Here is a 27,791-nt window from a genome sequence, read left to right on the forward strand (position 1 = left end):
ATACCAGGTGCTCTTTAACTCACATCCTAAAAACATAGACTGGCATTTACCTGACAACTTTAAATAATAATAAACTTTAAATCTTTAAAATTTATAATATTTTACACTTTATTTATAATAGTGAAGCATAGACAATCTGTTAATCTCCCAGAGTGAAATGGGATAAGTGATAGTGCATTCCCTTCAGATGAAATGACAAAAAAATACATATAAACCTCATACTTCATTAATTGGAATTATTTGAATCCAATGCATTGCTTCAAACCTAATAAAATAAGTCACTTTAAAAATCAGGTGCCGTGAGTAAGCCTACAAGTTTCAAAAACTTATCTTTACCGGTAAAGAATTTTTATGTTTGATAAATTATTCAAAATACGCACATTATCACCTGAATCCACGTAATATCTAAATCCACATAAATTGTGGCTTTCTTCTCTAACTTACTCCCTTTTATTTTTTACTAATCATTTACATATTAAGTTTACCACATCTACAGGTTTTTGAAAGTTTCGCCCAAATTTCACCAGACCATTTACCTCACAATTTTCTTCCCTCTAAGTGAATTTTTCCTGCCAAATATGTAGCTACACTATCAAAGATCAGTATCACGATTTTAAAAGACGTAACTGTAAAAGTATACCACCACCAAGACTGAATGACCACCACCAAGGACCGGTCCCGGAGAAACCGGCTCCTACCCTGAAAGGGGTAGGGCTCGCAGACCACAAACAGGGCGGGCAGGGAGCGGGAGGAGGGGAGGTCGGAAGAGGCAGTGCTTGATTCAAGTCAATAAACATTCGCTGCGCCACTTACCAAGGGCCAAAAAAAAAGAAAAAGGAAAAAGAAAAAAAATAGCTGGGCAGTATTTCAAGCAGTGGGTCCTGCAGGCTTACGGGAGGGCAAGAGCCTATGGCGGGGACTCAGGCGCCGGAGAGCTGTAGGGCTGGATCAGAGCCTCTCGCCAGGCAGGCGAGCGCGGCCAAGTAAGGCCAGGCCTCTAGCGCCCCGCTCCCGGCGTCCGCACCCTCGCTGGCCCAGCCGCCAGGCCGCCAGCCGACCAGCCGCAGCTGCTTACCGGTGGCGCCTTGCTGCCTCCCCGGGGGCAGCCCTTCAACGGTTGCCGCAGTCAGAGCACCACCCCGCGGTAGGGTACGTCGGGCCCGCCCGCAGCTCTCGGGTCCCCGCAGGACCGCCCCTCTCGCGAGAAGTCGGTGGGGGGAGTCCGTGAAGTGGGGGGAGGAGAAGAAGGGAGGGGCTTTTAACGGGTGGCGGCTGGTTCTGCGCCGGATCCGGGAGAGGGGCGGGCGCCATTGTGCTTCTCTGCGGACTGCTCTGCCTCAGTTAGGGGCCTAGAACTCGGAGGAGGAAGGCGGTGGTGTGGCCGCTACGAGCAGGACGCGCCTTGTTCAGTGCCAGCTCGGGAGCAGGGGTAATAAGCTGCGGCGCTCGGGCTTCTCCCTCTCGGGGAGTTGGTTCTAACCAAGGCCGCGTGGGGGAGGGGAGGAAACGAAGTGCAGGCCTGGGGACGCGGAGGCTGCTTCCCTCGGGTCTTTAGTTGGGGCGGAGGAGCGTGATCCGCACCGCGGTTATGAAGGGCGGCCGGGCGCAGGCCTCGGCCGGCGGCCTTTCGTCTGGTGGTGGAGTTTGTGACGGGTAGACAGGCAGATTGTACGTCTTCTTTATGGACGTGGGGTCGGCGAGGGCGAGGGGCTTGGGTCCTACTTTGGCCTTTGGCGGCCTCCTGTTGGATGAGGGTAAGGGGGATCCTCTGGAGCCCTACGGACGGGGAGTGTCACGAGTGAAGTATTTAGTGAGCGCCGTGTAGAAGGCGGGGAGGGTTGGGACTCCGCCAACCCGGTCTCCATTTGGAGGGTCTTTGCCAGCCCTTTAATTGCGGTGAAGATTTGCTCATGGATCGCTCCCTTTCTTGAATATCGTGATACTTCGGGAGTTGTTTTGTATCGTGGGAAATTGTGTGTTCTTCAAATTGAAATAGTTGATGATATATATATATAAAACCTGTTGGCATAAGAAGTGAAAATAATGGAAGGCACCAGTTGTAGAATATTCCCTCATCTTGATGGAACTGCGTAGTGACGATGAACATGTATGAAGAAGCACCATAAAATACTACAGTTAATATTTTTTTTTCTACGTACACATGTAGATAGTAATAAATGGGGAAAATCTGTCCTGGAAATGGATTCGTCACGACTAGTGTCGTTTGGCACTACTGAGAGTAAAAGTGCCAAAGTGAAATTGAATTTAGTAAAAGATTTTTTTTTTTAATTTTGTAGGACTTCTTAATTCTTTTTGTAAAAATTATTTTAAACCTCCCCGTACTCCCTTCTCTCCTTTCTATCTAGAGCTAAGGTAAGGTTAAAAATGAATTTTTGATTTAAAAACCAAACGGTGTACTTTTGTTAACAAGGCAAACACATGGTGTAACTAGATTTTTTTCATGAGATAAACATTTTGTTTCAGGAATGGGGGTCAGTATTTCATTTACAGCTCTACAGCCTCTTGTGAAACAGTTGTGGTGTATGAGGCATTTAGAGTCAGGAGATCTGGGTTTGAGTCTTAATTTTGCCATAATTATTTAACCTTTTCAGATTTCCTTAGCAGTTTTCCTTGAGGTGAGGATTAAATTAGATGAGGTAGCTGGTAGTAGTCAACACCTAGGGGATGTAATATTCTGGGAGTGAATTTTTAATGGATATAAACAATTGGAATTGATACCTGAAGTCCAGTTGTTTATATTCCGGTCAGAATGACCTTAAAATTTTATTCTGCCTGTAATATCCCCTTCCCTCCAATAATGTATTTATGTAAGTTCCATACTACAAATGTTTTTAGATAAGAACTTTTTACAACTTTTCCCTTGCTCTCTAAATTATGCCACAGATGTAAGCATGTGGGTATGCATAATCTTGTCTTTTTTCCAAAGTTGCATGCAGGGTCAGATGTCTTGAATAAGAATGATTAAAAATTTCTACTTACTTAAATACAGGTGATGATTCTTTGCTACGCTGGCAAGAGAGCTTATTTTCCAAGATAAAGCACAAAGATTCCCTTATATAGACATGCACATATGTTCTACATGAAGATGTCAGATAATCAACTGAGACGTCATCCATGGCACTCATACAGCCAATTTTTAATGAGTTCCATATCCATTTCATACAACTCTTCATCTCGCATATGTTCAAGAGTTGCCCATGTTTTACTATTTTAGGAAAATAATAGTGCAAAATTATCAAATTATGCATAATATTTTTGATAATTTGTTATTCGTTGTATTTTGGCTACTAGACCAGGGCTTCACATTACAAGAATGAGCTTTACACAGCATCCACCTTCCACAACTCACAGTTTAGTCATGAGACTAATGTATAAACTACTGCTGTTACCTTGGTGTAAGAACATAGTAGTACTGTGGGAGCATAAAGGAGGGGTGTTTAATCTTTGGGGAAATTTTTTACAGGAAGTATTGCTTGAACTGAGATGTGAAGATGACGAGCAGTTTGATAAGGAAATTGCAGAGTCATGGTATCGTATTTTGTTTTAGGAATGGACAATTTGTTCCCATAGCTGCAAAAAATTGAGTGGAAGGTGACATGAAAGACCTCCTGTTTTAGAAAGTGCTCTGTGCTGTTGGGAATGGAGAGCTATTGTGTCCCTAAGCCCAGTAAAAATGATTTTTAGATTACCTTTACTGACAGCATCCTTCTGTTACTGCAGATAATTAAGTGCCAGTAATAAAGAACAGTGGGAAATGTATAAGTGGAATGCAGAGTGAAATGCTTGGATCAAACCTTATTTTTAACCAGTAAATTAAACTGAACTAATGACCCTTTTAACTCTTAAATGTAACAGGATTAACAACTGATCACAGTAGGATTACAATGTAAAATGAGTAAGATTTTGAATTCCTTGTAAGAGCTCTTTGAAATCAGTAAAGCAAAATTCTGTTGTAATGAAATAATTTATCTTCTCACAAATCATTATTTTATAGAAACTCTATCTTTAATACAGTTGCTAATAGTAAGATGAACCCAAGGGTGGGTATAAAATTCTAATTTGAGAGTTGGCTGGGGTTTAATTTTCAATGATCTTAACTTTTCTATCCTGGTCTGAACTCATGTGGTCAAAACTGGTTTTTCTTGCTCTCAAATATATTTCTCAGTGGCTCTACCAGTTAAACTACATAAGTTGAACATCTGGTTTTGAAATCACCTACTGCTCTACACCCAGTTTTGTCAACAGCTTTAGAAGAGGGCAAATTTTGAACCTTAAAGCTAGGTTCTTACCTTTTACTAGGATCATTGCACTCCATTGTAATGTGTTTCTCACCTTTCAGGAAAAAAACCCTAAAATGGTGTCCACTCTGAATGAAGATTGAAACTTGACATTTACAGATTAAATATACTTCAGAGAAGAACATATTGTCTTTTAAAGTAGTGTAGACTTAATAGTCATATTTTCTCTTGAAGATGTTAGACATTTTTCTAATTATTATTTAAGGCATGGGTATATTTTTGTATCTTAAATAGCTGTCATCTAAAAACCCAGAGGCAGGGCGCCTGGGTGGCTCAGTTGGTTAAGCGACTGCCTTCGGCTCAGGTCATGATCCTGGAGTCCCTGGATCGAGTCCCGCATGGGGCTCCCTGCTCGGCGGGGAGTCTGCTTCTCCCTCTGACCCTCCCCCCTCTCATGTGCTTGCTCTCTCTCATTCTCTCTCTCTCAAATAAATAAATAAAATCTTTAAAAAAAATAAAAATAAAAAAAATAAAAACCCAGAGGCAGTTATTTAGAAGACTTTCTGTTGTGACCATGCACAGCTTGCATATCTCCAGGTTCACTGGGATCACTAAAACACTAGCATTTCCCATTTAAAATATATATCTATTTTTTTCTCTCAGAAGCAGGTTTTTTAAAGAAAAGAAATAGAGGTAAATAATGGAATTATGTTTGCACTTCCGGAAGACTAGTGGCTATTAAAGTACATAGGTATTTTGTGTGATAACTCTGGCCTTCATGCCGTGAATTTATTGTATAGTAATATTGTGCTCTTGATAATTCACTAACTGCAACTCCACTAGATGTTTAAGACAAATTCTAAATTAGACCCTGAAATAGAATCAGATTTTTCATAGAAACTGGGTACATAATAATAATTGTAGCAAAATTAAAATTAGGATGAGTTATGAAATTTTATTGCTGCATAGGAGACCACCTCAGAACCTAGTAGATTAAAACTGCTGTTTACTATTACAGTTCTGTGTACCTGCTGAGCAGTTCTGTTGGTTTTGCCAGGGTTCACTCATGCACCAGCATTCAGCTGTGGGATTTCTCAGACTGGAAGGTCCGAGATGGCATTACTCACATGTCTGATAGTTGGTATTGGTTGATATTTAGGCCTTGCTTCATGTGGCCTAATGACATGGGGGTCCCAGACAGCATTCCAAGAGAGTGAAAGTGGAAGTTGTAAGACTTACAGCTTTGCAGATCATATAATGTCACTTAACACTGCATTCTCTTAGTCAAAGTAAATGTCACAAGACTAACCCATATTCAAGGGGTGGGGAAAATCAGATTTTACCTCCAGCAACATCACAATATAAAGAGGTATGCGTACTTGGATGGGAGGGATTTGCAGCCATGTTCTATAATTTACCACAAGTTGCTTAGAATAGTTTAAGTACAGGCACTTTTAAAGATGTCATGATTGGGATTTTCTTTAAAATAGAGGATGGTAAAACAGACTATAAGGTAAGTCAGGTGTTGATAATTGTTGGAGACTAGATTGGTACATGGAGGTTTACTACTGTCTCTAGTGTATGTTTGAAATTTTTTATAGTAAATTTTTTAAGGCATACTCAGGTATTTGAAACATTCTGTGAGAAGTTTTAACCTTATCTTCTACTTAATATTTACTAGAATAGTACATTTTTGCTTAGTACTTATTTCTTTTGTGGTATGTAGATACTAAAAGAGGGTAGACCAGTAGTACTTCAATTTAGGGAATTCTTAGAAGTTCTTTATAGATTTTATTAGAAGTTATTAAACATGTCTTTTCATTTGCAAATAACTTTCCCTTAATTATAAAAGGAAGACCAAGTACATTAAAGAAATTTTGGAAAACTGAATATAAAGCAGAAAACAGAACCCAACCAGAGATAACAATAAAATGTTAATAATGCTTCTTTTTCCCAGTATTTATGCATATACTTATATAGGCAAGGTATTTTTTTAGATAGTAATTATCCTCCTGTAATAAATCTGAATGACTTTAAAAAGTCTTTTTATTATGTGCTAAAGACAATTTTTTTAAAAGATTTTATTTATTTTAGAGAGGGAGGGAGAGAGAGCAGGGGCGGGGGTGGGGCAGAGGGAGAGGGACAAGCAGACTTCGTGCTTAGTGCAGAGCCGAATGTGGGGTTCAGTTCCAGGACCCTGAGATCATGACCCAAGCTGAAATCAAGAGTCGAATGCTAAACTGACTGAGCCACCCAGGCACAAAAAGATAAATTTCAAGTAATGAAAAAGCCAAGAGAATATCTACTAAGCTGTATGAAACTTTTTAATAGTGATAGCATTGCTTAATAGTAGTGAGTATTTGCTGAATACGTAGTATGTGCCAGCAAAGTTCAAAATATACCTTGGAAGTTGGTACTATTACCCTCATTTTGTAGGCAAATAAATATTGAAGAAATTAAGCCTAGGGTCACACCAAGTAAAGGACCGATCTCATAGCTTGCGTTCTTAACTGTCATTTCTGCAAATGGTTAGAAATTGGCTGCTGTGCCAAAAATTGGGCAATGCTTAATTTACCTTGCCTGGCCTCAGTTTCATATTTATTTCTATCTTTATTAATTAAATTAATTAAATAAAGGGAAAGTCTTAGGTGTGGGCCATACTGTTTGTTAGTGTAGATGGGCCTGAGGCCTCTTTTGTTAGTCTAGTTATTTGGTTTATGACTACTGTGTGATTCTTGACAGATCCTGAATAACACTGTTATTGTAAGTAATGGAACAGAGTGGTCTAGAGAGTGATGGGAAAGGATACATGTTATTTGAGAGATCCCTTTATAAGCAGAATCCGCAAAAAACTTTTTAACATTATGCTGTCATTTTTCTGATCTTAGGAATTAATAAGCTTTCTAAATTTGGTAATCAGAAATCCAAGTCATACTTGGTAAACAATTTGTGGTAGTGCTCAAAGAAAGCTTTATTGTTAAGTAGGGAAATAGGTAAAACTTCTTTGGTCTTGAGAGTTTTCTGATACTGCCAGAAGCTTTTCAGTTCACTTTTTCATTGTGCCCCAAATTCTACTCATTAGGCATAACCAGTGGAGAGGGAGCACTAAGGCTGACCATATAGAAAGTACAGTGAAATCAGAAGGCATGGAGGTAGCATATGTGTATGGGGAGAAGTAAATGGATCAGTGTAAGTGATTGAAAAGCTGTTACCACCTCAGCTTGCTATCCTCTGTGTTTCAAAACTATTTCCACCATGCTTCTAGTCCTCCTCTGTGTACTTCACACGATTCATTTCTTTAAAACTCATCCAGTGCTTTTTTGTTTTCTACTCTGCGAACCCTGCCAAAAAAGAAAAAAGATTTGGTTTTCATCAGTATCCTGAATAATTCCCCCAACCCCCAAAGAATTCTTTTTCGACCTATTGAATCCGCTTGCTTTTTTTTTTTTTTTTTAAGCTTTTATTTATTTATTTGAGAGAGAGAGAGCAGGAGCAGGAGGGAGAGGCAGAGGGAGAAGCAGGCTCACCACTGAGCAGGGAGCCCAATGCAGAACTTGATTCTAGGACCCTGGAATCATGACCTGAGCCGAAGGCAGACACTTAAGCCCAATGCAGAACTCGATTCCAGGACCCTGGAATCATGACCTGAGCCGAAGGCAGACACTTGAGCCACCCAGGCATCCCAAATCTGCTTTCTATGTATTTACTTTTGGACCCTCATTAATTTGCCTTGGAGCCAGTATGTTTCTTCTTAATAACTTGTCCTTAGTTGGAGACAAACTCAGGGGATTTTTTTTGTTTGTTTTTAGCTGTTGGTATTTAGTAGTTTCTGAGCCTATAGCCTGTAGCATTTGATTGTTCCCTATTATTCCACAAAGGTAGTAAAATTAATTACTAACTTTCAGTATTGTAAGAAATGCAGGAAGATGTATACGAATCTATTATAAAGTTAGGCAAAACTAGATAAATGTTTCATCTTTGAAAGCTCTGGAATATAATTTCTGGGGTACTAGGGAGAAAAATAATATACAAATTACTGGTGGTAAAAAACTTCAAAACCATTGCCTTGTTAAAGTACAAACTCCTGAGCAAAGGACACAAGATTGCCTTTATAATATGGGTCTGATTTTACGTAGTCATTCCCTTCAGAGACTTGTGTTCCTCTCTCCCCTTCCATACCTTCAGTTTCACTCTGACACTCAAATTATTTTCTATTTTCCAGTTCTTCAACATGTTTTAGCATTTTTATGCCTTATTTCTCTTTTTCTCTGTTTATTCTCCAAAGGTCAACTCAGTTGTTAACCTCCTCTGAAGTCTTTCTCATCTGGAACTTTTGGCTATTCCCAGTCAGTGCTCCCTTGGCATTTTCAGGTTTTTGTTGTTTTTAAATACAGTTTTCAGTGTGGTGTGAGTGTCTGATCTAGAAATTGGTGTAATTGCTAATTCTCTTTGGTAATAATTCTTGTTGTGCTTCCTGACTCTGATCCTTTTGTCAGTTTTGAAAAAATTTCACCCAATATCTCTTCAGTGTTTTTCTCTGCCCTGGTCCTTTCCTTGTGTAAATCCAACTAAGTGTACAGGAGATTTCCTTACTCCTCTTTTGGTGTCTCTTAAACTCTCCCTTCTATACTTATCATCATCTGTTTTTCCATGCTTCATTCTGGATAATTTTCTTTTAGCCTTTTTCCCTAGTTCTTTAGTTTTGCTTACTTTATTGTTAAATGCACCAATTTTCCACTTTGCAACATTGGGGCCATATTCATCTGATTCTGCTGACTCTTACTTCTTGGCAGTGTGTTAATTTTTTTTCCTTATATTTTTGTGTGTCTTGTAATTTTTGGTTAAATGCCAAACAATGTAAGTTAAAAAAAAAAAGTGGAAATTGAGATAAATAATATTTAAACCTGGATATGGACATACTCTACTTCTGTCAGGCTGTTAGTGTGATGGGTTGAGTTGGTTTAGTCTATAGTTGAGCCAGGCTTGAACTTTATCATCACTTTATTTACCTTCAGAGTTTTTCAGTAGTAGACTGCTATTACATAGTGCTTGGTGTGAGGCCTGGGATACTGGAGGATTTCTTTTAGTATTCTTTCACTATCCTCAACTTCCTGCAGGCCCTGCACATCTGTATCATAAAGAGGTCTCTCTCTCTCTTTCAGGCTGTTGTAACTCTCTCAGCAGTAGGCTGCCTTTGTTTCTTATTTGAAGCAAAGCTCATGGTAAAAGGGGGTGTTCTTAGTTCTGTATATCTTTCTCTAGTCAGGCAGGCTCTCTGTGCCTGGTCCTCAGAGGTGGGCTGTCTCAAAATTTCTGTTCTTCTCTCTGCCTCCTAGAGTCCAGAGTGCATGCAGACCCCTGCCATGCCCCCCCAACCTTCCTGCACCCCCAAAGCAACTGATCTCTGCCTTGTATTGATGAGAGATCTTGGACAAGCAGGTTTCATAGTCCTGCAAGTGGCCACAGACCTTTGCCTTGTATTGGTGTAGAATCTGTGCTGGAAGTGGTTTTCATACCCCCTTTCCTAGCCACAACCAATCCCACCTTGTACTCCTGCAGGATCTGGAGCATGGATGACCTTCTTCAGGTTCTCTCTTAAGCATAGGCAGGCTCTGCGTGGTCATAACTATAGAGAATGAGACTTTCAGCTCTCCTGTTTGTCCTCATTCTTATGAGCTCTCAATGGAGGCTTTTGGAAAAGACTCACCTTGTGTCGAGGCTCCCAGAGTTTCTAAACTGTCTCACACTAGCAGATGTTTATTTTTAGATATTTAAGAATTTGATAAATTTCGGCTGTTTCTTATCAGCCTTTTTGTGGCCACCTTTGTTTTATTTCTTCTTGTGGAGGGGCTTACCATGCTTTGTTGTTCAATTCGTAGCCTCGGCTCTGGTGCACTTGAGAAAAGTGATTTAATAGATTATCTGGCTCATTCTTGTTATGTTAGGAATTAGAGTGATGCTCTCTTATATTTTTCTATGCATTAAGCAGTGAGGGAATATTTAAGCACAATTTTATTTGTTTTATTTTGCTTGGAAGTATTCAAGCAGAGACAAGTTGGGAGACTAGTAAAATCAGTATCCACATAACCATGCTTTATGCATGTCCTGGGCTTTGATTTCTTCCACAGGACTGGTAAAATGAAAATTTAAACTTTCTAGAAATTGCAAATGCTCCCAGGGCAGAAGTGGCTTTTGTGTTTTCGTATCTCTTTGGAATCCCATTTTCACTTCATTACATATCCTTATTGTCTTGTCAGGCCTCCATTGCTTTTAAGAGGATGCTTTTTATATTTTAATCTAACATTTTTCATTGTTTTGAGGAAGGATTGCTTTGAGTAATCTGCTATCAAGAACTTCAGATTCTCTTCTATAGCGTTTTGTATATCTCTGCTATTATACTTGTATCACAGTTATTTTTGTACTTATTTTTATTCCACTCCCTCTGCCCCTGAAATATGAGTTTCAGGAAATAGGTTTTATTATTATATTTATGGAATTTAGCACCCTACCTGGTATATTGAAAGTACTCAGTAACTTTTTTTTTTTTTTTAAGATTTTACTTATTTATTTGACAGAGACAGAGAAAGCGACAGCAGGAACACAAACGGGGAGTGGGAGAGGGAGTGGGAGAGGGAGAGGGTGAAGCAGGCTTCTCGCCGAGCAGGAAGCCCGATGCGGGGCTTGATCCCAGGACCGTGGGATCTTGACCTGAGCTGAAGGCAGACGCTTAACAACTGAGCCACCCAAAAGTACTCAGTAACTTTTAGGGGGTTTTTTGTTTGTTTGGTTTGGTTTGGTTTTTTTGGTGGCAGTTGGAAATTAGGTGGAAATAGTAGGTTAGAGTTCTGGATGCTGGGCTAAAGAATTTAGACCTCCTTTCTAGTAAGGTACTAGAAAAAAAAAATTTGATTGGAAATGTCACCATTATTAGTAGAATGAAATACAAAAGATGAAAATGTGAGTTCACTTTAGATAGAGCCAAGCATGGTATTATTAGAGACTGACTTTGTTGGTTTACTCAGAGTGGCCCTGGTAATCCAAGTAAAGTCTTGCTGAAAACATTGTAAAATTCAATTTTAATTTGTTTTCCAGTGTGAGTTGTGAGATAGTTTCTCAGTTGCATTTAACATGTGATTATGAGTTTTTGATAATTTTCAGATAATATCAGGCACAGAATTACAGAATTTTACATGTCAGGTGATGATACAGAATTTCTTTAGGCTTTTTATCTGAACTGAGAGAAGGTTTAAGGCAAGATTATTTCCACAGAATAGATTTGAATTGTGCTGTTACACTTTTTTTTTTTTTTTTTTTTGTCTAAAGATCCTTTATAATGTTCAGCAGGTAACTGGAAAACATGAACTTAGTTTGAAGAGCTCTACAGAGTTTCTTAGGAAGCCCAGCAGAATGAAATTACCTTTAGAGGGGGGGAAAAAAGCCAATTTTCCTAGTAGCTAACAAGTCACAGGTTTATGAGATGAACAACTACATAAATTGTAGAGTTGGTATGAATGTATCTATTTTCCATTCCTCTTGCTTATGTCCGTCATTATTAAAATGCCTCAAAAGTGAGGAGGGTATACTGAACAGGGTGAAATCACAACCAGTTAGGTAAACTAGCAGTTAAATATCTGCTCCAGAGAATCTTCACCCAAGTGACCTCATTTCCAACGCTGAAAAGTTCACTAAAAGTCTCAAATACTGATCAAAAGATTTTTGTCGCTCATTTTCTTTTTTCTGCATTCAAACCAAGTCTGGAGAATGGAAAATCAGCCCCTTGGAGCTGGTAGTGCCTCAACTTATTCAGATACGTTGATAAGAAACATGAACAGATAATTCACGTGGACCCGTGATGCCTAGGACTTGCATGAGGCTTAAACAGAGTACAAATTAAGTGTGCTGTGGAAATTTCATAACAATCAAGAATGCTGTGTACAACTTGAGTGGGAAGGCATGGCAAATAGTCACATATCCCTTCTGCTCAAGCTCATGCTCCACTGCCCTATCTGACTTAAAAAACACAGGTTTAGGGGCGCCTGTGTGGCTCAGTTGGTTAAGCATCCAACTCTTGATTTCGGCTCATGAGTTGGGCACACGCACTGAGCATGGAGGCTGCTTAAGATTCTCTCTCTCCCTCTTCCTTTTCCCCCACCACCCCCAAAAGAAAACACAAGTTCAAGGATGAAATTACCAAGAATTTCAAGATGTCAGGAGCAGAGCTTTTAGTCAAGTGCAGCATCTTGTACTTCTGCATATGTCATATACCTGTGAAGCCAGCCCTTGGTGGTAATGTTCATCTAATTACCAAACAGCTGTCTAACAGGAATCAAATCTAAAGAAATTTAGATTTAAAGACGTACAGTGTTAGAAAAACTGAGAGACTATTATACTGACCATTGAGGAAAGATTGTACTTAGGAGCTTTTTTGTGCTGTACTCTAAGTCTTGGTTAAAAGTATTGAACTTCAAATACCTTTTTCTGATAGTTTGTTCTTGCTTATACTTTTCTGTTACAGCACTTACAACAATTCAAGTTACATGATTATTTGAGTGCTTTGTTCTCTACCTAACTACATGTTCATAGTCACTATCTCAGTGCTTACATTCAACGTCCTCATCTCATCATCTTGTTCAGTATTAATGTGCCTAGCACACACTAAATATCTAGGCTTGAAAAGATGCCTCCGTAGTACTCTGTAAGTGGTCTGGTAGCAGTCTTTCAAGGACTGCACATTTTATTTTTTTTCCTACATTTTTCTGTGCTTTTGACCTACAACTTATGCAACCAAATTATGTAAGTTTTCTGGTTAACACCTACATTGTCAGAATTCAATCAATTTATGTAGAGGAGTTGCCAAAAATAGTTTCATAGAGTATAAATTCTATATCTCAGAGGACTCTGCCTCTTTGCCTTCTCCCAAGAGATTTGTTTTGAGCAGATTTCCTACTAGGTTAGTTTCATTTTGCAAGTAAGTCTGCAAGTAAGAATTGAGTATAAATACAAAGTAAACTATAAGGTATGATTAAGAAGCATAATTGTTATTATAGAACCATGTGTAAGCCTATATCTCTTAAAAAAACATTTTGTTTTTCTATTAATATCCTCATCACAAATACACAAATAGTTTTTTTATAGTCCTTTGTTTAGTATTTATATAGCCATCTTAATAAAATGATGAACCTGCTACTTGTTAAATCATTTATGGGTTTTTGCATGTCAGTATTTAACCATTGATATTCTTGTTACTAATGTATACCTTCTTTGAATGTCCAATTCATAATTCTTCTTATTATTTTTTTAAAGATTTTATTTATTTGACAGAGAGAGACACAGCGAGAGAGGGAACACAAGCAGGGGGAGTGGGAGAGGGAGAAGCAGGCTTCCCGCCGAGCAGGGAGCCCGATGCGGGGCTTGATCCCAGGACCCTAGGATCATGACCTGAGCCGAAGGCAGACGCTTAGCAGCTGAGCCACCCAGGAGCCCCATAATTATTTTTAATAAAATTTTATATGGATGTAGTGTAAATGGTTTATAAAAGCTGAAGATAGGCGCCTGGATGGCTTGTAGTTTAGGCGACTGACTCTTGATTTTGGCTCAGGTCATGATCTCAGGGTCCTGGTATAGAGCCCTGCATCTCGCTTTGCTCAGTGGGGAGTCTGCTTTGGGATATTCTCTCCCTCTGCCCCTGACCCTGCTTGCTCGCTCTCTTTCTCTAAAATAAATAAATCTTAAAAAAAAAAAAAAAGCTAGAAGGTAGAAAAGATTTATGTTAGGCAACTGTATGCTTTATCATCCAAACCAGGCCACTTTTAAGAGACAACCCAAGGACTATTAATAATTGTCCTGGGATAATGAGCAGGAATTACGACTTTTCTGGAGATTCTAGACAAACCAGGAAATATGGTCATCCTATTTTAAAAAGGAAAAGAGGAGTACTTTGCCCCACCCTTCATTTCCAGTCTCTTTCCAAAGGCAGTTACCCTCAACTTTTTAGCTGTTCTGGGATTTACCTTCACTTTTTTTTTTTTTTTAAAGATTTTATTTTTTTGACAGAGACACAGCGAGAGAGGGAACACAAGCAGGGGGAGTGGGAGTGGGAGAGGGAGAAGCAGGCTTCCCGCTGAGCAGGGAGCCTGATACGGGGCTCGATCCCAGGACCCTGGGATCATGACCTGAGCCGAAGGCAGATGCTTAACGACTGAGCCACCCAGGCGCCCCCTACCTTCACATTCCTGAAGAATGTTTATACTGTTCAGTGATTTTTCCTATGTATTTTCCTTATTCACCCTTGTCTTCACTTCCCCAGTCACCTCCATCCCATACATGTTTGTAGCAAAATTGTTGATTCAATACCTTATGTTTACATTATTATAAATAATTAATATTCACCCAAGTTTCACCCAAACACTCCTCCCCCCCCCTTTTTTTTTTAAGATTTTATTTATTTATTTGACAGATACACAGCGAGAGAGGGAACACAAGTAGGGGGAGTGGGAGAGGGAGAAGCAAAACAGGCTCCCGCTGAGCAGGGAGCCCGATGCGGGGCTCGATCCCAGGACCCTGGGATCATGACCTGAGCTGAAAGCAGAGGCTTAAGGACTGAGCCACCCAGGCACCCCGAAACACCCCCTTTCTTGAACAATAACTGATAATGGAGGAAATTTAATTGCCGTTTGTTCTTTGTACTTAGCAATTTTTCTTACCCAGTTGTATCATGGTCTGTGCCATATATGCCAAAATAGTTTCCATATGCCCCACCTCCTCCCCTTTGAACTTTGCTTCCATTATCTGCAATCCTGCTCTGGTCTGGATCCTATGCTTCCTACATACCTTTGGAACTATTTCTTGGGTTCTGTGTCTAAACTTTCCTTTTTTAACAGTTTCCTGGGTTCCATGTCTGTTTCTTTCATTCTTTACACTCTCATTTTCATTGGACATACTCTTCATTTATCTTCCTTTGATATTTGTCTTGTTTTTTGATCTTTTCAAAAGATCTTGCATGTCTGAAAACGGGTCCCTATTCTCCACCTCACATTTAATTGCTAGATTGGAATTCAAGGGTAAGCATTTTTCTCAGTACTACAGGCATTGCTTCATTGTCTTAAGATTTTTTAAAGTTGTAATTAAGAAGCCAGTACAGGATCTTCTCTTCATTTTTGGTGTTCTAAAATTTCAATATGATAAATTGTGCTTAGTGTTGGTCTTTTTTTCTTTGATCCTGCTGGGTACTCTAAAGCCCTTTCAATGTGGAGATTTGTATCCTTCAGTTCTAGAAAGGTTCTTTTATTTCTTTGGTAGTTTTCTTTCCATTTTCTTTCTTCTCTCTTTATTAATCATAGCTAAAGTAAGATGATAATTCCCTTGGTTAATTCTATTTTAAAGTTGTAGTTTCTATTTCTGAGAGGTTTCCTCAATTTATTCCCAATAATTATGTTGAATTATTCATTTCATTGTATCACAGTTTTTAAAAAGTGTATCCCATTTTGAATGTCCACAAATTCTTTATTATACTCCAGTTTCCCTGTTTATGAATGGATGTCTTTTGATCTCTTTGAGAGTAGTAGTTAGCTATTTCCCCCAAATTTTCTTTTAAGTTCCTTTTTTGGGGGGGGGTTATCCTGGTCTTTCATATCAGAGGGTTTCATTGGATACTTAGTAATTCTTAATGTTTATCTGTTTGAAGGAAACACTAAAAAAACTGATTAGAAAACTCTTGATGACTAGTGGACTTTGCTGTGGGGTAGGATGTTCAGCAGATTAGCTTGGTAATTGGGAGCAGTCCAAATGTCAGTATCAGAAATCTTATCTCTGGTGTTTTGTTTGGTGATCCAAGAGTAAAATCCCTTAATTTTATGGCAACATTGTAGAAATAGGACTGGGAAAAAGTTCTCAGGTCTCAGCATTGAGCATATAGGTTTTATTTTTTATACTTAACCCTGCAGATTTGATTGTATACTTGGGTGGGATGGATTGCCTCTGAAATCCTTATTGTTGAGAGAATAAATACTTTTGTAAGAATGAAGCTAGGGGAAGAATTTGGGGTTTTACTGCTTCAACTACAGATTTGATTTTAAGCCACGCATCTTCTCTTTTATGGTATCTTGTACCTTCAGGTCATGGTTCTTTTTCATATGCTAAAGCTTCTAGTTTCTACCTCTTTCTAAGGGCCTAGGGTGTAGTTTTATCTTCTCTGCTTAATTATTGTGCCTTTACTCCTCCTTTGGATTTTCCAAATACACATTGAAATCTGTTGCCTTCTGTGGCCCCTTTGGATTAATTTACTGTTGTCTTTTTTTTTTTTTTTTAAGATTTTATTTATTTATTTGACAGAGATACTCAGCAAGAGAGGGAACACAAGCAGGGGGAGCGGGAGAGGGAGAAGCAGGCTTCCCACGTAGCAGGGAGCTGATGCAGGGTGAGCCGAAGGCAGACGCTTAAGGACTGAGCCACCCAGGCGCCCCTCATTTGTCATCTTATCAGGGTTTTGGAAAGAGGGGCAAAATAGATGCATAAGGATAATCTGTCATGTTTTAACTGGAAGTTCAAAACCAGCCTTTTTTGATAAGCTTTCTTTTATTTAATCATATCTCTGTGACTTTTACTGTGGTTTGTCATTAGTTGGATATTTTTAGTGGAATAATTTTAATTGAGAATGAGTTTGTGTTACATCTTTTTCATGTTTGTTGTATATCCTCTGCTGCAATATAGACCATATGTTTTGGTGTTTTTTCCTCTCTTCATTCTCTTTTATTGCCTGATACCATGTTTTTAAAGTAAATATTATCAACAAAGGAAATTCTTTTGTAGTAACTTAAGGTAGAAAGTGGTGATTGATCCGAAGTTGGCAAGTTAATGAGGTTACGTGCCAAAAATAGATTAGGTATTTTCACCTTAAATGTTTAAATTTGAATTTTTTTTTTTATCTTTTCCTTTTCCTTTTTGGGGGGGCAGGGGTGGAGGGTGGGGTGGGAGGGGACAGAGGGAGAGGGAGAGAGAGAGAAAATCTCAAGTAGGCTCCATGCCCAATGCAGGGCCTGAAGCAGGGCTCCATCTCACAATCCTGAGATCATGACCTGAGCTGAAATCAAGTCAGACGCCTAAATGACTGAGCCACCCAGATGCCCCTAAATTTGAATGTTTTAATAAAGCAAATATACCTTACCTAAGTGGCATATCAGATAAGTGAAGTGCATCTGTTTGTAATTGGTTTAATGTCAATCCACTACCAGAACAAGAAGGGAAGTTTTCACCTTGAAAGTGGGTGGGGAGAAGTTGAAGAGATTATTGTGATTTAAAGTTTTTTTGATTTATAAAAGTAGTGTCTTTATAGCAGCACAATTTGTAATAGCCTAAAACTGGAAATAGTTGAGTGTCCATCTGCAATACAATGGACAAATTTATGTGTATTGATACAATGAAACACTATATAAACTAATTAGAGTGAACTAACTACAGCTGCATGCTACAATATAAATGAATCTCACAAATACAGTGTTGAGCAAATAAAACCAGACATAAAAGAATACATATTGTATCATTCCATTCATATACACACAGGTGTCCACCTCTGTCCAAAAGTAGAGCATTTCTGTGAATCCTTTTGTAAGTTGGAATGGTGAAAAGTGAAGAAGCAATTACCATTAGTTTATATGGGAAAGCTTTTGAGTGTTCCCAGACCCAAAAAATAACCTCTCTCAGACTTTTCTGTTACCATACACCACATCTTGCTAATGGATACACAGTATACATTGAGATAAAGCACAGAAGCTTGTAGACAGAGTTTAAAGTTATGGTAGCTTGATGCTGAGATGACAAGTGTAGCTCCCGGGGAAGGAGGTTGGTGTTGTCACTTGCTACTTAGGGTACACACTGCCTCTATAATGCTGCAAAACAAATGCTGAATGCTGTTTTTTCACTTTTCGTTGCCTTTTTATAAGACCAAAAAATTGTCTTTGGATTTCTTTTGGTTAGCGAAAGCAGGGACTATATATAGGTCTTTCATAAAAGTGATGTGGCATAATGTGGACTTTTGAAAAGTGGGGAGATACCTGTATAATTAAAAGATCACACATAGCTATTGTGACTCTTGGTGTAGGTTGAGGAATGTTTAGTAAAGAAAAGTTAGAAATTATTCTCACTTTTGAGAAAGGGAGATAGGAAAACAAATTATAGCATAAGGTAGTGTGTCTTAAAAGTATATACAGAGTAGAAGCACACAAAGAAAAATGGTTGATTTCATACCATGACAAGGAAATGAATGGGGAATGTATAGAGTTTCCAGGTACGTACAAAGTCCTGTGAGGGAATATTGTGATAAGGGGGGTGCAAATAGTACAGTATAGCTAATGCTCATGGTTTGAGTATTAAACATTACTAATAAGAATAGCAAGACAGCCAAGAACAAATTTGTGTTGGATTCCATAGAGACAAAATTGAGTAAGGAAAAAAGCCCAGGCTTTGGAAACAACCTCAGTTCCTCATCCCTCTTTTATCAGTTTGCTTCATTCTATCGGCAGTAGGAAGCCTTTGATGGACTTTAGACTTCTGCCTTAGAGAAGAGGGGTGTTGATAGTCTCATAATTCACAATGTCAGATATAGTTAATTTGCATGGTTAATTCTTGATTTGAGCTGATGATTAAGGAGGATTAAGAATCGAAGGTTTGCATGTTTTCCCAAAGGCAATTAATCAACATTTGCATTTCACAGGAAACCTCAAGAATGGAGTCTAAACCTTCAAGGATTCCAAGAAGAATTTCTGTTCAACCCCCCAGCTCTTTAAGTGCTAGGATGATGTCTGGAAGTAGAGGAAATAGTTTAAATGATACCTATCACTCAAGAGAGTCTTCATTTAGACTGGATTCTGAATATCAGGTAACATCCTAATTTGGAATGTATATACACAGTTTCTTTCAAAATCCTTGGGGCCACATGGTTTTTAGATTTTAGAAAAGTAATGAATGTAGTTAATAAGCTCAGATGGATCTGAGGCATCCTGTAATAAAACACACTAATAATATCTGCAGGAAAATGAATGATTATTCACACCAAGTAGCAAAAACTCAATGTTTTCAATCTTTGTGGACTTCAAAATTATGAGGAAGGCTTTGTGGTCTTATGTAAAATCATTATACTGTATTTCAAAGACTTGGAAACCTATTTACTTATTTATTTACTTAAAAAACGCAAGTATCAACTTAAGTATAAATTTGACTAAATTAGTGCGGATGACTTGGTGAAAGGATCAAAAACTGCATCCTTTCTTAACATTATACCGATTCATCTCACTTTTCTCTGCATGTACACAAAGCAGTGGTAGAGTAATGATTGTTAAGTTTTTCTTTAATATGGCTTCTAAATATTTTGCTTTTAGTGATGGGTGATTATTAAATTGGCAGACTGTCTTGTGAAGATGTATTACTAACAATCTTTTAGACAAATTTTGGGACTTTATTTTCATGCTTAGTATAATGAGTTTGCAGATTCATGATCTACATAAGCTACTCTTAATTTTCCTTTGGATTGATAGCACTTACGGTTTTGAAATGGCTTATTAGTGTTATAAACATAGTAGTTTTAGTAAAAAAACAGTATAAATCTCAGAAGGCATGATTTTTAGGTTTCATGCAATTCATATTGTTCATCTTTCAAATTTCAGGTTATTGCATTATTGGCTGAACAGCTAATTAAATCATGTGCACAACTCTGATGTTAGGTAACTTGAATCTAAGAGAATCTTTTAGTGAAAATTTCCATTTAAGTATTTATAAATGTATATATCATGTGATATATTACATGAAAAAGTGTCATTTTAAAATATTTCTACACAGTAATAAGCATTTTATAAAATATTCAGAGAAAGAATAAAGTAAAAATATTCTCTAAAATGCATATATTACATACTTCCTCGCTTTTTTTTTTTTTTTAAGATTTTATTTATTTGACAGAGAAAGAGATGGCGAGAGCAGGAACACAAGCAGGGGGAGTGGGAGAGGGAGAAACAGGCTTCCCGCTGAGCAGGGGAGCCCAATATGGGGCCCGATCCCAGGACCCTGGGATCATGACCTGAGCCAAAGGCAGACGCTTAACGACTGAGCCACCCAGGCGCCCCAACTTCCTCACTTTCTGTGAACTGTTTACTGAGTCTCATTTTAAATGCTGATTGATAATGTATTTTTTTATTCTGTTGCTAGACAAAAGAACACTTACCAGAGGTACAGAATCACATATCTGCATCCTATAGAAAAGTTCTGGATTAAATGATTATGACTTAATAAGAGCACAGATTGATTTTTTTCCCCTATATTGTCTTCATAAAAAATTTGTCTACAGATCTTTCTCTAATTTTTCATATAGCTTATTAGTGAGGAACAGACTCTGAAACCAGACTCTACTGCCTGGATTGGAGTCCCGTTCCACTACTTAACTAGCTGTGTGAACGTGGGCAAGTTTCTTTATTACATCTTTCTTTGTTATTTTCCGTATCAGTCAATTAGGTTGTTAGTGTTAGATGAATTATTACACTGAATGAGAATAGTGCCTGCCACATGATAAACACTATATAAATGTTAGCTGCTGCATTTGTTTTTATTATAATTGTTATAGTTAATTATATTAGCTACTAAAAGTCTTAGCTGTATTTAGAAAATTTATTGACATTCACTTGAAAAGATAAGTATCTTCAAGACTATTCTTTTTCTTAACGTCCTAGATTACTTTAAAAGTCTTAGTTTTCATTGTGGAGGTTAAACAAATGCAAGCATAAAACCACTTATGTCTTTTATTGATTCTTAATAAGATAAATCAGGGTTCGAGTTTTTCTTAATGTTTTTCAATTGCTTTAAATGGCATCCAATTTTTTTTAATGGATTATAGGAACATTTCCAATCTTAAATCAGTACTCCTAGCCTGCTTTGCTCTTTAGTTTTGATTTAGAAACTGAGACTTCTGTGTTCTTGCAAAAATTATTTTATATCTGTGTTTCTTACGTAAAATGGTGGTAACAGTAGCTTTTCACGTGGTTGTTATTAAGATTAATTGAAAGAAAGAATACATTAAAGCACTTAAAACAACTGTGTCTGGAACTTAGTAAGGGTTCAGATGTTTCTGTTTATGATGATGATGATTGTGATTGCTACTGTTATCATTATTTCCTGGCTTTATATTGGCTTAAATAGATACATTTAAGGTATAGTGTAATAATGTCAGAATATTTATATTACATATTACGTATTTAGTTTTATATAATATTCTTAATACTACTTAACAAAATGTATATTAAATGAATGAGGCCTTTAAATGTCAGAGGGAATATTTTAAAATCACTGAACTGCTTGCAACATAACACTCCCCTTGTCTCAGACACTTAGTAAAGCTGAAGCTTCAGAAAGGAGATCAGGACTAGGCATGATCGATCAATTTGTTATGTTAAGGATTAAATAATAGGGAAATACCTTATATTTATATATTGCTTAACATTTTGTAGAACATTTTTTGCTTTTAATTTTTTAATTTTATTTTTTTAAATACAGCTTTTTTTTTTTTTAAGATTTTTATTTACTTATTTGACAGAGATACACAGCGAGAGAGAGGGAACACAAGCAGGGGGAATGGGAGAGGGAGAAGCAGGCTTCCCACGGAGCGGGGAGCCTGATGCGGGGCTCGGTCCCGGGACCCTGGGATCATGACCTGAGCCGAAGGCAGATGCTTAACGACTGAGCCAGCCAGGCGCCCCTGCTTTTAATTTTAAATAGGATAATACTTGTATCGTTTTATAGGAAAGGATCTGAAATCTGAAAAGAGAAGTTGTTTCCCTCAGTCACATGACTAGTATATTAGTGTACCTGAGTTTAAGAATCTAAGATTCACAGATAGCATTGTTTCTTTGGGAAAATATAGATTCTAAGTTCCGAACAATTGATTTTCTGAAGATCTTTTGGTTCTCAGCCATTTGTAAGCTGGGCTGCCTCTGTTACTAATCTTGCTTATATTTCTGTTGCTTCATCTTGAAGTTTTTGTTACAATTTGAATGATTGAGAACTAGGATCATCTTACCTCTTTGTTAATAGTAAGTAGAATTTTAAATATTTTTTTTAAAGGAAATTTAATTCCTTTAATTCATATTGTTAAAAGTAAAAATTTGGGAGCATTCTGTGAATATGTAATTGTTTATGTAAGTTCCACATATATTTCTATAACTCAATTTTAAGAACTGCTAATCCCGCTACACTTTTCCTTTTTTGCTTTGAGATTGATTACTTTTAATATGAAATAATGAGAGGCGTAATATTATTAATAAATTAATATTATTAGTATATTGCTAGTTTACTCAACTTGTTTCTTGGTAAATCTCCGTGTAAGCAAAGGACATGATGCCAAAGTGTACAGCTTAGTGAAAAACAGTTCTGTAAAGGGACAATAGAGTGATCTGAATACCAGTTTTCTGGTAGTCTTCATCTACGTATTAGGGAGTTTTGAGTGATAAATGGACTCCAGATCCTCCTCTTTGGTGTATTTATAAGGTTTCTTACCTGGATTTGGGCATGAATGAATTCATAAATCTTAAAATCAGCTAATGTCTTTTTTTTTTTTTTAATGAGAATTGAAAAGACTACTCATTCTGAATAGAAAGTAGGAAATAAGACTTTACCGTAGTGTGGCAATGGATGCTCTAGCACATGAATATTTAGAGGTCAAAGTTCCATGGTGTTGCATATGGCTAAGATAATTTTGGTCTGGAAAATTTTCGAAGCAGGAATTAGCAGTCATCACAGTCACGGCATTGATTCATTGAAATGAGGAGCCAAAGAAGAGCATTTCATTCTGGATTTGCTTCTGTTACTGTGTATTAAATAATTTCCAAGTGATTAAGCATTGTTCAGTGGATAGCATTGGTTCTATTTGTAGTAATTGTTAAGGTTCTTTTTTTTTTTCTTTTTAAGAATAGCTTTATTGAGGGGCGTCTGAGTGGCTCAGTGGTTAAGCGTCTACCTTCGGCTCAGGTCATGATCCCCGGGTCCTGGGATAGAGCCCTGCATCAGGCTTCCTGCTCAGCGGGAAGCCTGCTTCTCCCTCTCCCACTTCTCCTGCTTGTGTTCCCTCTCTCGCTGTCTCTCTCTCTGTCAAATAAATAAATAAAATCTTTAAAAAAAACAAAAAAGCTTTATTGAGTTATAGGTCACATACCATATGAGTCATCCATTTAAAGTGTATAGTTTGGTGGTTTTCAGTATATTCACAGAGTTGTGCAAATCATTACCACAGTCAATCTTTTTATCACCTCAAGAAAAAAACCCAGAATCTAGCTATCACGCACTGCCCCACCCTCTCAGCACTAAACAACCGGTAGTCTACTTTCTGTCTCTCTAGATTTCCCAATGTTGGACTTTCATTTACATGAGTAGAAACATACACTGTAGTCTTTCGTATTAGCTTTTTTCACTTAGCATGCTTTCAAGGTTCATCTGTGTTACAGCATATATCAGTGCCTTATTCCTTTTTATGGATGAACACTATGCCATTGAATTGGGTATACCTTTTTTATGGATGAATAATAGTCCATTTTTTTGGATAAATCACATTTTGTTTATCCATTCATCCACTGATAAGACATTTGTGTTTCCATCTTTTGGCTGTTATGAGTAATGGTGCTGTAAATACTCATGTGCGGTTTTTTTGGGTTTTTTTTAAAGATTTTATTTATTTATTTGAGAGAGAGAGAATGAGAGAGAACACATGAGAGGGGGGAGGGTCAGAGGGAGAAGCAGACTCCCTGCCGAGCAGGGAGCCCTATGCGGGACTTGATCCAGGGACTCCAGGATCATGACCTGAGCCGAAGGCAGTCGCTTAACCAACTGAGCCACCCAGGTGCCCTCATGTGCAGTTTTTATGCAGACTTACGTTTCAGTTACCTTAGGTTTATACCTAAGAGTAAAATTGTTCAGTCATATAGTATAACTCTATGTTCCATTATTTGAGGAGCTGTCAGACTATTTTCCAAACTAGCTGGACCATTTTTATTTTATATTCCTCCCAGCAGTTATGTGTGGGGGTTCTGATCTTGCCACATCCTTGCCTACACTTATCTTACATTTTGATTCTAGCCATCCTATCATGGGTGTGAAATGTCTCATTGCAGCTTTGATTTAGATTTCCTTGATGACTCATGATTGTGAGCATCTTTTCATGTGCTAATTAGCTACTTTTATGTCTTTGAAGAAATGAATCTTCAGATCCTTTGCTTATCTTTAAATTGGGCTATTTGTTGCTTTATCATTGAGTTGTAAAAGTTTTTCATTTTATTTTAATTATTTATTTATTTTTTATTTATTAATTTGACAGAGAGATAGAGAGAGAGCAGGAACACAAGCAGGGGGAGTGGGAGAGGGAGAAGCAGGCTTCCCGAAGAGCAGGGAGCCCGATGTGGGACTCGATCCCAGGACCCTGGGATCATGACCTGAGCTGAAGGCAGACGCTTAATGACTGAGCCACCCAGGCGCCCCAGGTTTTTCATTTTAAATTCCACTTTTTCATTAATGATATATGGGAAAGCGATTGACTTTTTTTTTATATTAACCTTGTGTCCTGCAGCCTTACTGTAATCCTTTATTCTACAAGGGATTTTTTTGTTGTTGTTGATTCTGTGAGATTTTCCACATAGTAGAGGGCATCATCTGCAAATAAAGATATTTATGTCTTCTTCCCAATCTGTGTACCTTTTATTTCCTTTTCTTGCCTTATTGCATTACTTAGAACTTCCAGTGCAGTGTTATAAAGGAGTGGTGTAAAGAAGAACCAAGTAAGCCCAAAGTTAGTAGAAAAATGGAAATTAAAAAGATCAGAAGGTAAATAGAGACTAAAAAGGTAATAGAAAAGATAAGTGAAGTTAAGAGCTGTTTTTTTGTGTGTTTTTTTTTTTTTTTTTTTTAAAGCTAAACAAAATAGACTAACCTTTAGCTGGGTTCACCAAGAGAGGAGGATTCAAAATCAGAAATGAAATAAACGATACCATAAAACTACAAAGGATCATAAGGGACTACTATGAACAATTATATTCCAAAAACTGGACAACCTATAGAAATAAATTCCTGGTAACACACAACCCACTAAACCTGAATTAAGAAGTAGAAAATCTGAACATACCATTAACGAGTAAGGAGATTGAATCAGTAATCAAAACCTTCCAACAAACAAAAAGTCCAGGATCAGATCACTTATATAAATTCTACCAACTTCTCAAACTTTCAAGAAACAGAAGAGGATGTAACACTCCCAGTTCATTTTATGAAGCCAACATTACCCTGTTAACAAAACCAGACATAGACATTATAAGAAAAGAAATTTATAGGACAATATCCATGATGGACATGTGTGTAAAAATCCTCAACAAAATATTAGCAAACCAAATTCAATAATATGAGGATTATACACCATGATCAAGTCGGGTTTATCCCTAGGATACAACGATGGTTCAACATCAACGTATCTCGTTAATGTGATATACCACATTAACAAAATGAAGGAGAAATCTTTTTTTAAAAAAATCATCATCTCAGTAGATGCAGGAAGAGTGTTTGACAAAATTCATCTGTTTATGATGAAAACTCAGCAAAATGGGTACAGAGGGAACATACCTCAACGTAGTAAAGACCATATATGACAATTCCACAGTGAACATCATACTTGATGGTGAAAAGCTGAAAGCTATTCCTCTAAGATCAAACTAAAGAGACAAGGATGCCTACTCTTAACTACTTCTGTTCAACATAGCATTGGTAGCTCTAGCCAGTGTATTTAGGCAAGAGATAAAAGGCTTTCAAATGAGAAGAGAAGATGTGAAACTGCCTCTCTTCTCCAGATAACATGATAATATTTATAGAAACCCTAAAGACTCCACTAGAAAATTGTTAGAACTGAATAAATCCAGTAGAATTATGGTGTACAGAGTCAGTATACAAAAATCAGTTGCATTTCTATTACACACTATTAGAAATTAAGAGAACAATCCTATTTGCAACTGCATCAAAAAGTAAAATACCTGTGGGGAATTAATTTAACCAAGGAAGTGAATGTTGTATACTTAAAACTATGAGACATTGATAATGAAAGAAGTTGAAGAAGACACCAATAAATGGAAAGCTATTTCGTGCCCTTGGATTGGAAGAATTAATGTTGTTAAAATGTTCATACTACCCAAAACAATCTGCAGATTTGGTGCAATTTCTACCAAAATTCCAGTGGCATTTTTCACAGAAATATAACAATCCTAAAATTGGGACTCTTGAAAGGCCCTAATAGCTAAAGCAATCTTGAGAAAGAACAAAGCTGGAAGCATCATGCTTCCTGATTTCAAACTATATTATAACACTAATAGTAATCAAAACAGTATGATATTGGCATAAAAGCAAATAAGTAGATCAATGGAATGCAATAAAGAGCCCAGAAATAAACCTACACATATTTGGTCAATTAATTGACCACAGTGGAGCCAAGAAAATACAGTGTGGAACGGAGAGTCTCTTCAGTAAATGGTGTTGGGAAAACTGGAAAGCCGTATGTAAAAGAATGAAACTGGGCCACTATCTTATACAATACACAAAATCAACTCAGTGGATTAAAGATTTGAACCTAAGACCTGAAACCATAAAACTCCTAGAAGATTGAGGTGGTAAGATCCTTGAACAGGGGTCTTGGTGGTAATTTTTCGGATTTCACACCAAAAGCAAAGGCAGCCAAAACGATAGTAAACAAATGGGACAGCATCAAACTAAAAAGCTTCTGCATAGCAAAGAAATCATCAAAACAAAATGGTAAGGCAACCTACCGAACAGGAGAAAATATGTGCAAATCATATTTTCACTGGTAAGGGGTTAATCTCTAACACATAAAGAGACAGTCATACAGCTATGTAGCAAAAAAAAAAAAAAATCTGATTAAAAATGGGCAGGGGTTGGCACTTGGGTGGCTCAGTTGGTTAAGCATCTGACTCTTGATTTCGACTCAGGTCATGATCTCAGGGTCGTGAGATTGAGCCCCATGTTGGGCTCCACGCTCAGCGGGGAGTCCGCTGGAGAATCTCACATCTCTGCCCCTCCACCCCCCCCAAAATAAATAAAATCTTTAAAAAATAATTATTTTTAAAAATGGGCAGAGAATCTGAATGGACATCTTTCCAAAGACGACATTAATGGCCAGTAGGTACATGAACAGGTGTTCAGCATCACTAAGGGAAGACAATAGCATCACCTCACACCTGTTAGAATAGCTATCAAAAAGAAATAGCAAGTGTTGGCTAGGGTATGGAGAAAAAAGAACCCTCCTGCGCTGTTCGTGGAAACATAAATTGGTGCAGTCAGTCACTATGACAAAGAGTAGGAAGGTTCCTCAGAAGATTAAAAATACAATTACCATATGATCGAACATTTCCACTTCTGTATTATCTCTCTGAAGGAAGGAAAGACACTAATTCAGAAAGATATCTACAATTGCATGTTCATTGCAGCATTATTTACAAGAGCCAAGACTTGGAAACAACC

General features: G+C 37.6%; 1 protein-coding gene across 9 annotated transcripts in view; it reads left to right on the forward strand.

The window, feature by feature from the left end:
* Window positions 1–1,277: 1,277 nt before the first annotated feature.
* The window catches only part of MARCHF7 (membrane associated ring-CH-type finger 7), a 52,062-nt gene continuing 25,548 nt past the window's right edge, over window positions 1,278–27,791 (forward strand). For 7 of the 9 annotated variants that reach the window (XR_006789616.3, XR_010410161.1, XR_006789615.3 and 4 more), the window contains exons 1-2: window positions 1,278–1,429; window positions 18,967–19,131. Coding sequence is in view for 3 of the 9 variants with exons in the window: in XM_064586602.1 (XP_064442672.1) it covers window positions 18,979–19,131 (153 nt within the window). In the remaining 6 variants the exon portion in view is untranslated. The remainder of the gene's footprint in view (window positions 1,430–18,966; window positions 19,132–27,791) is intronic. The other 2 variants (XM_045868784.3, XR_010410163.1) reach the window with 2 other exon arrangements.

The sequence above is a fragment of the Mirounga angustirostris genome, unplaced genomic scaffold (genome assembly GCF_029215605.1).
Source record: "Mirounga angustirostris isolate CCGP_5_RB_7025 unplaced genomic scaffold, mMirAng1.0.hap1 SCAF_3, whole genome shotgun sequence".
Lineage (NCBI taxonomy): Eukaryota > Metazoa > Chordata > Mammalia > Carnivora > Phocidae > Mirounga > Mirounga angustirostris.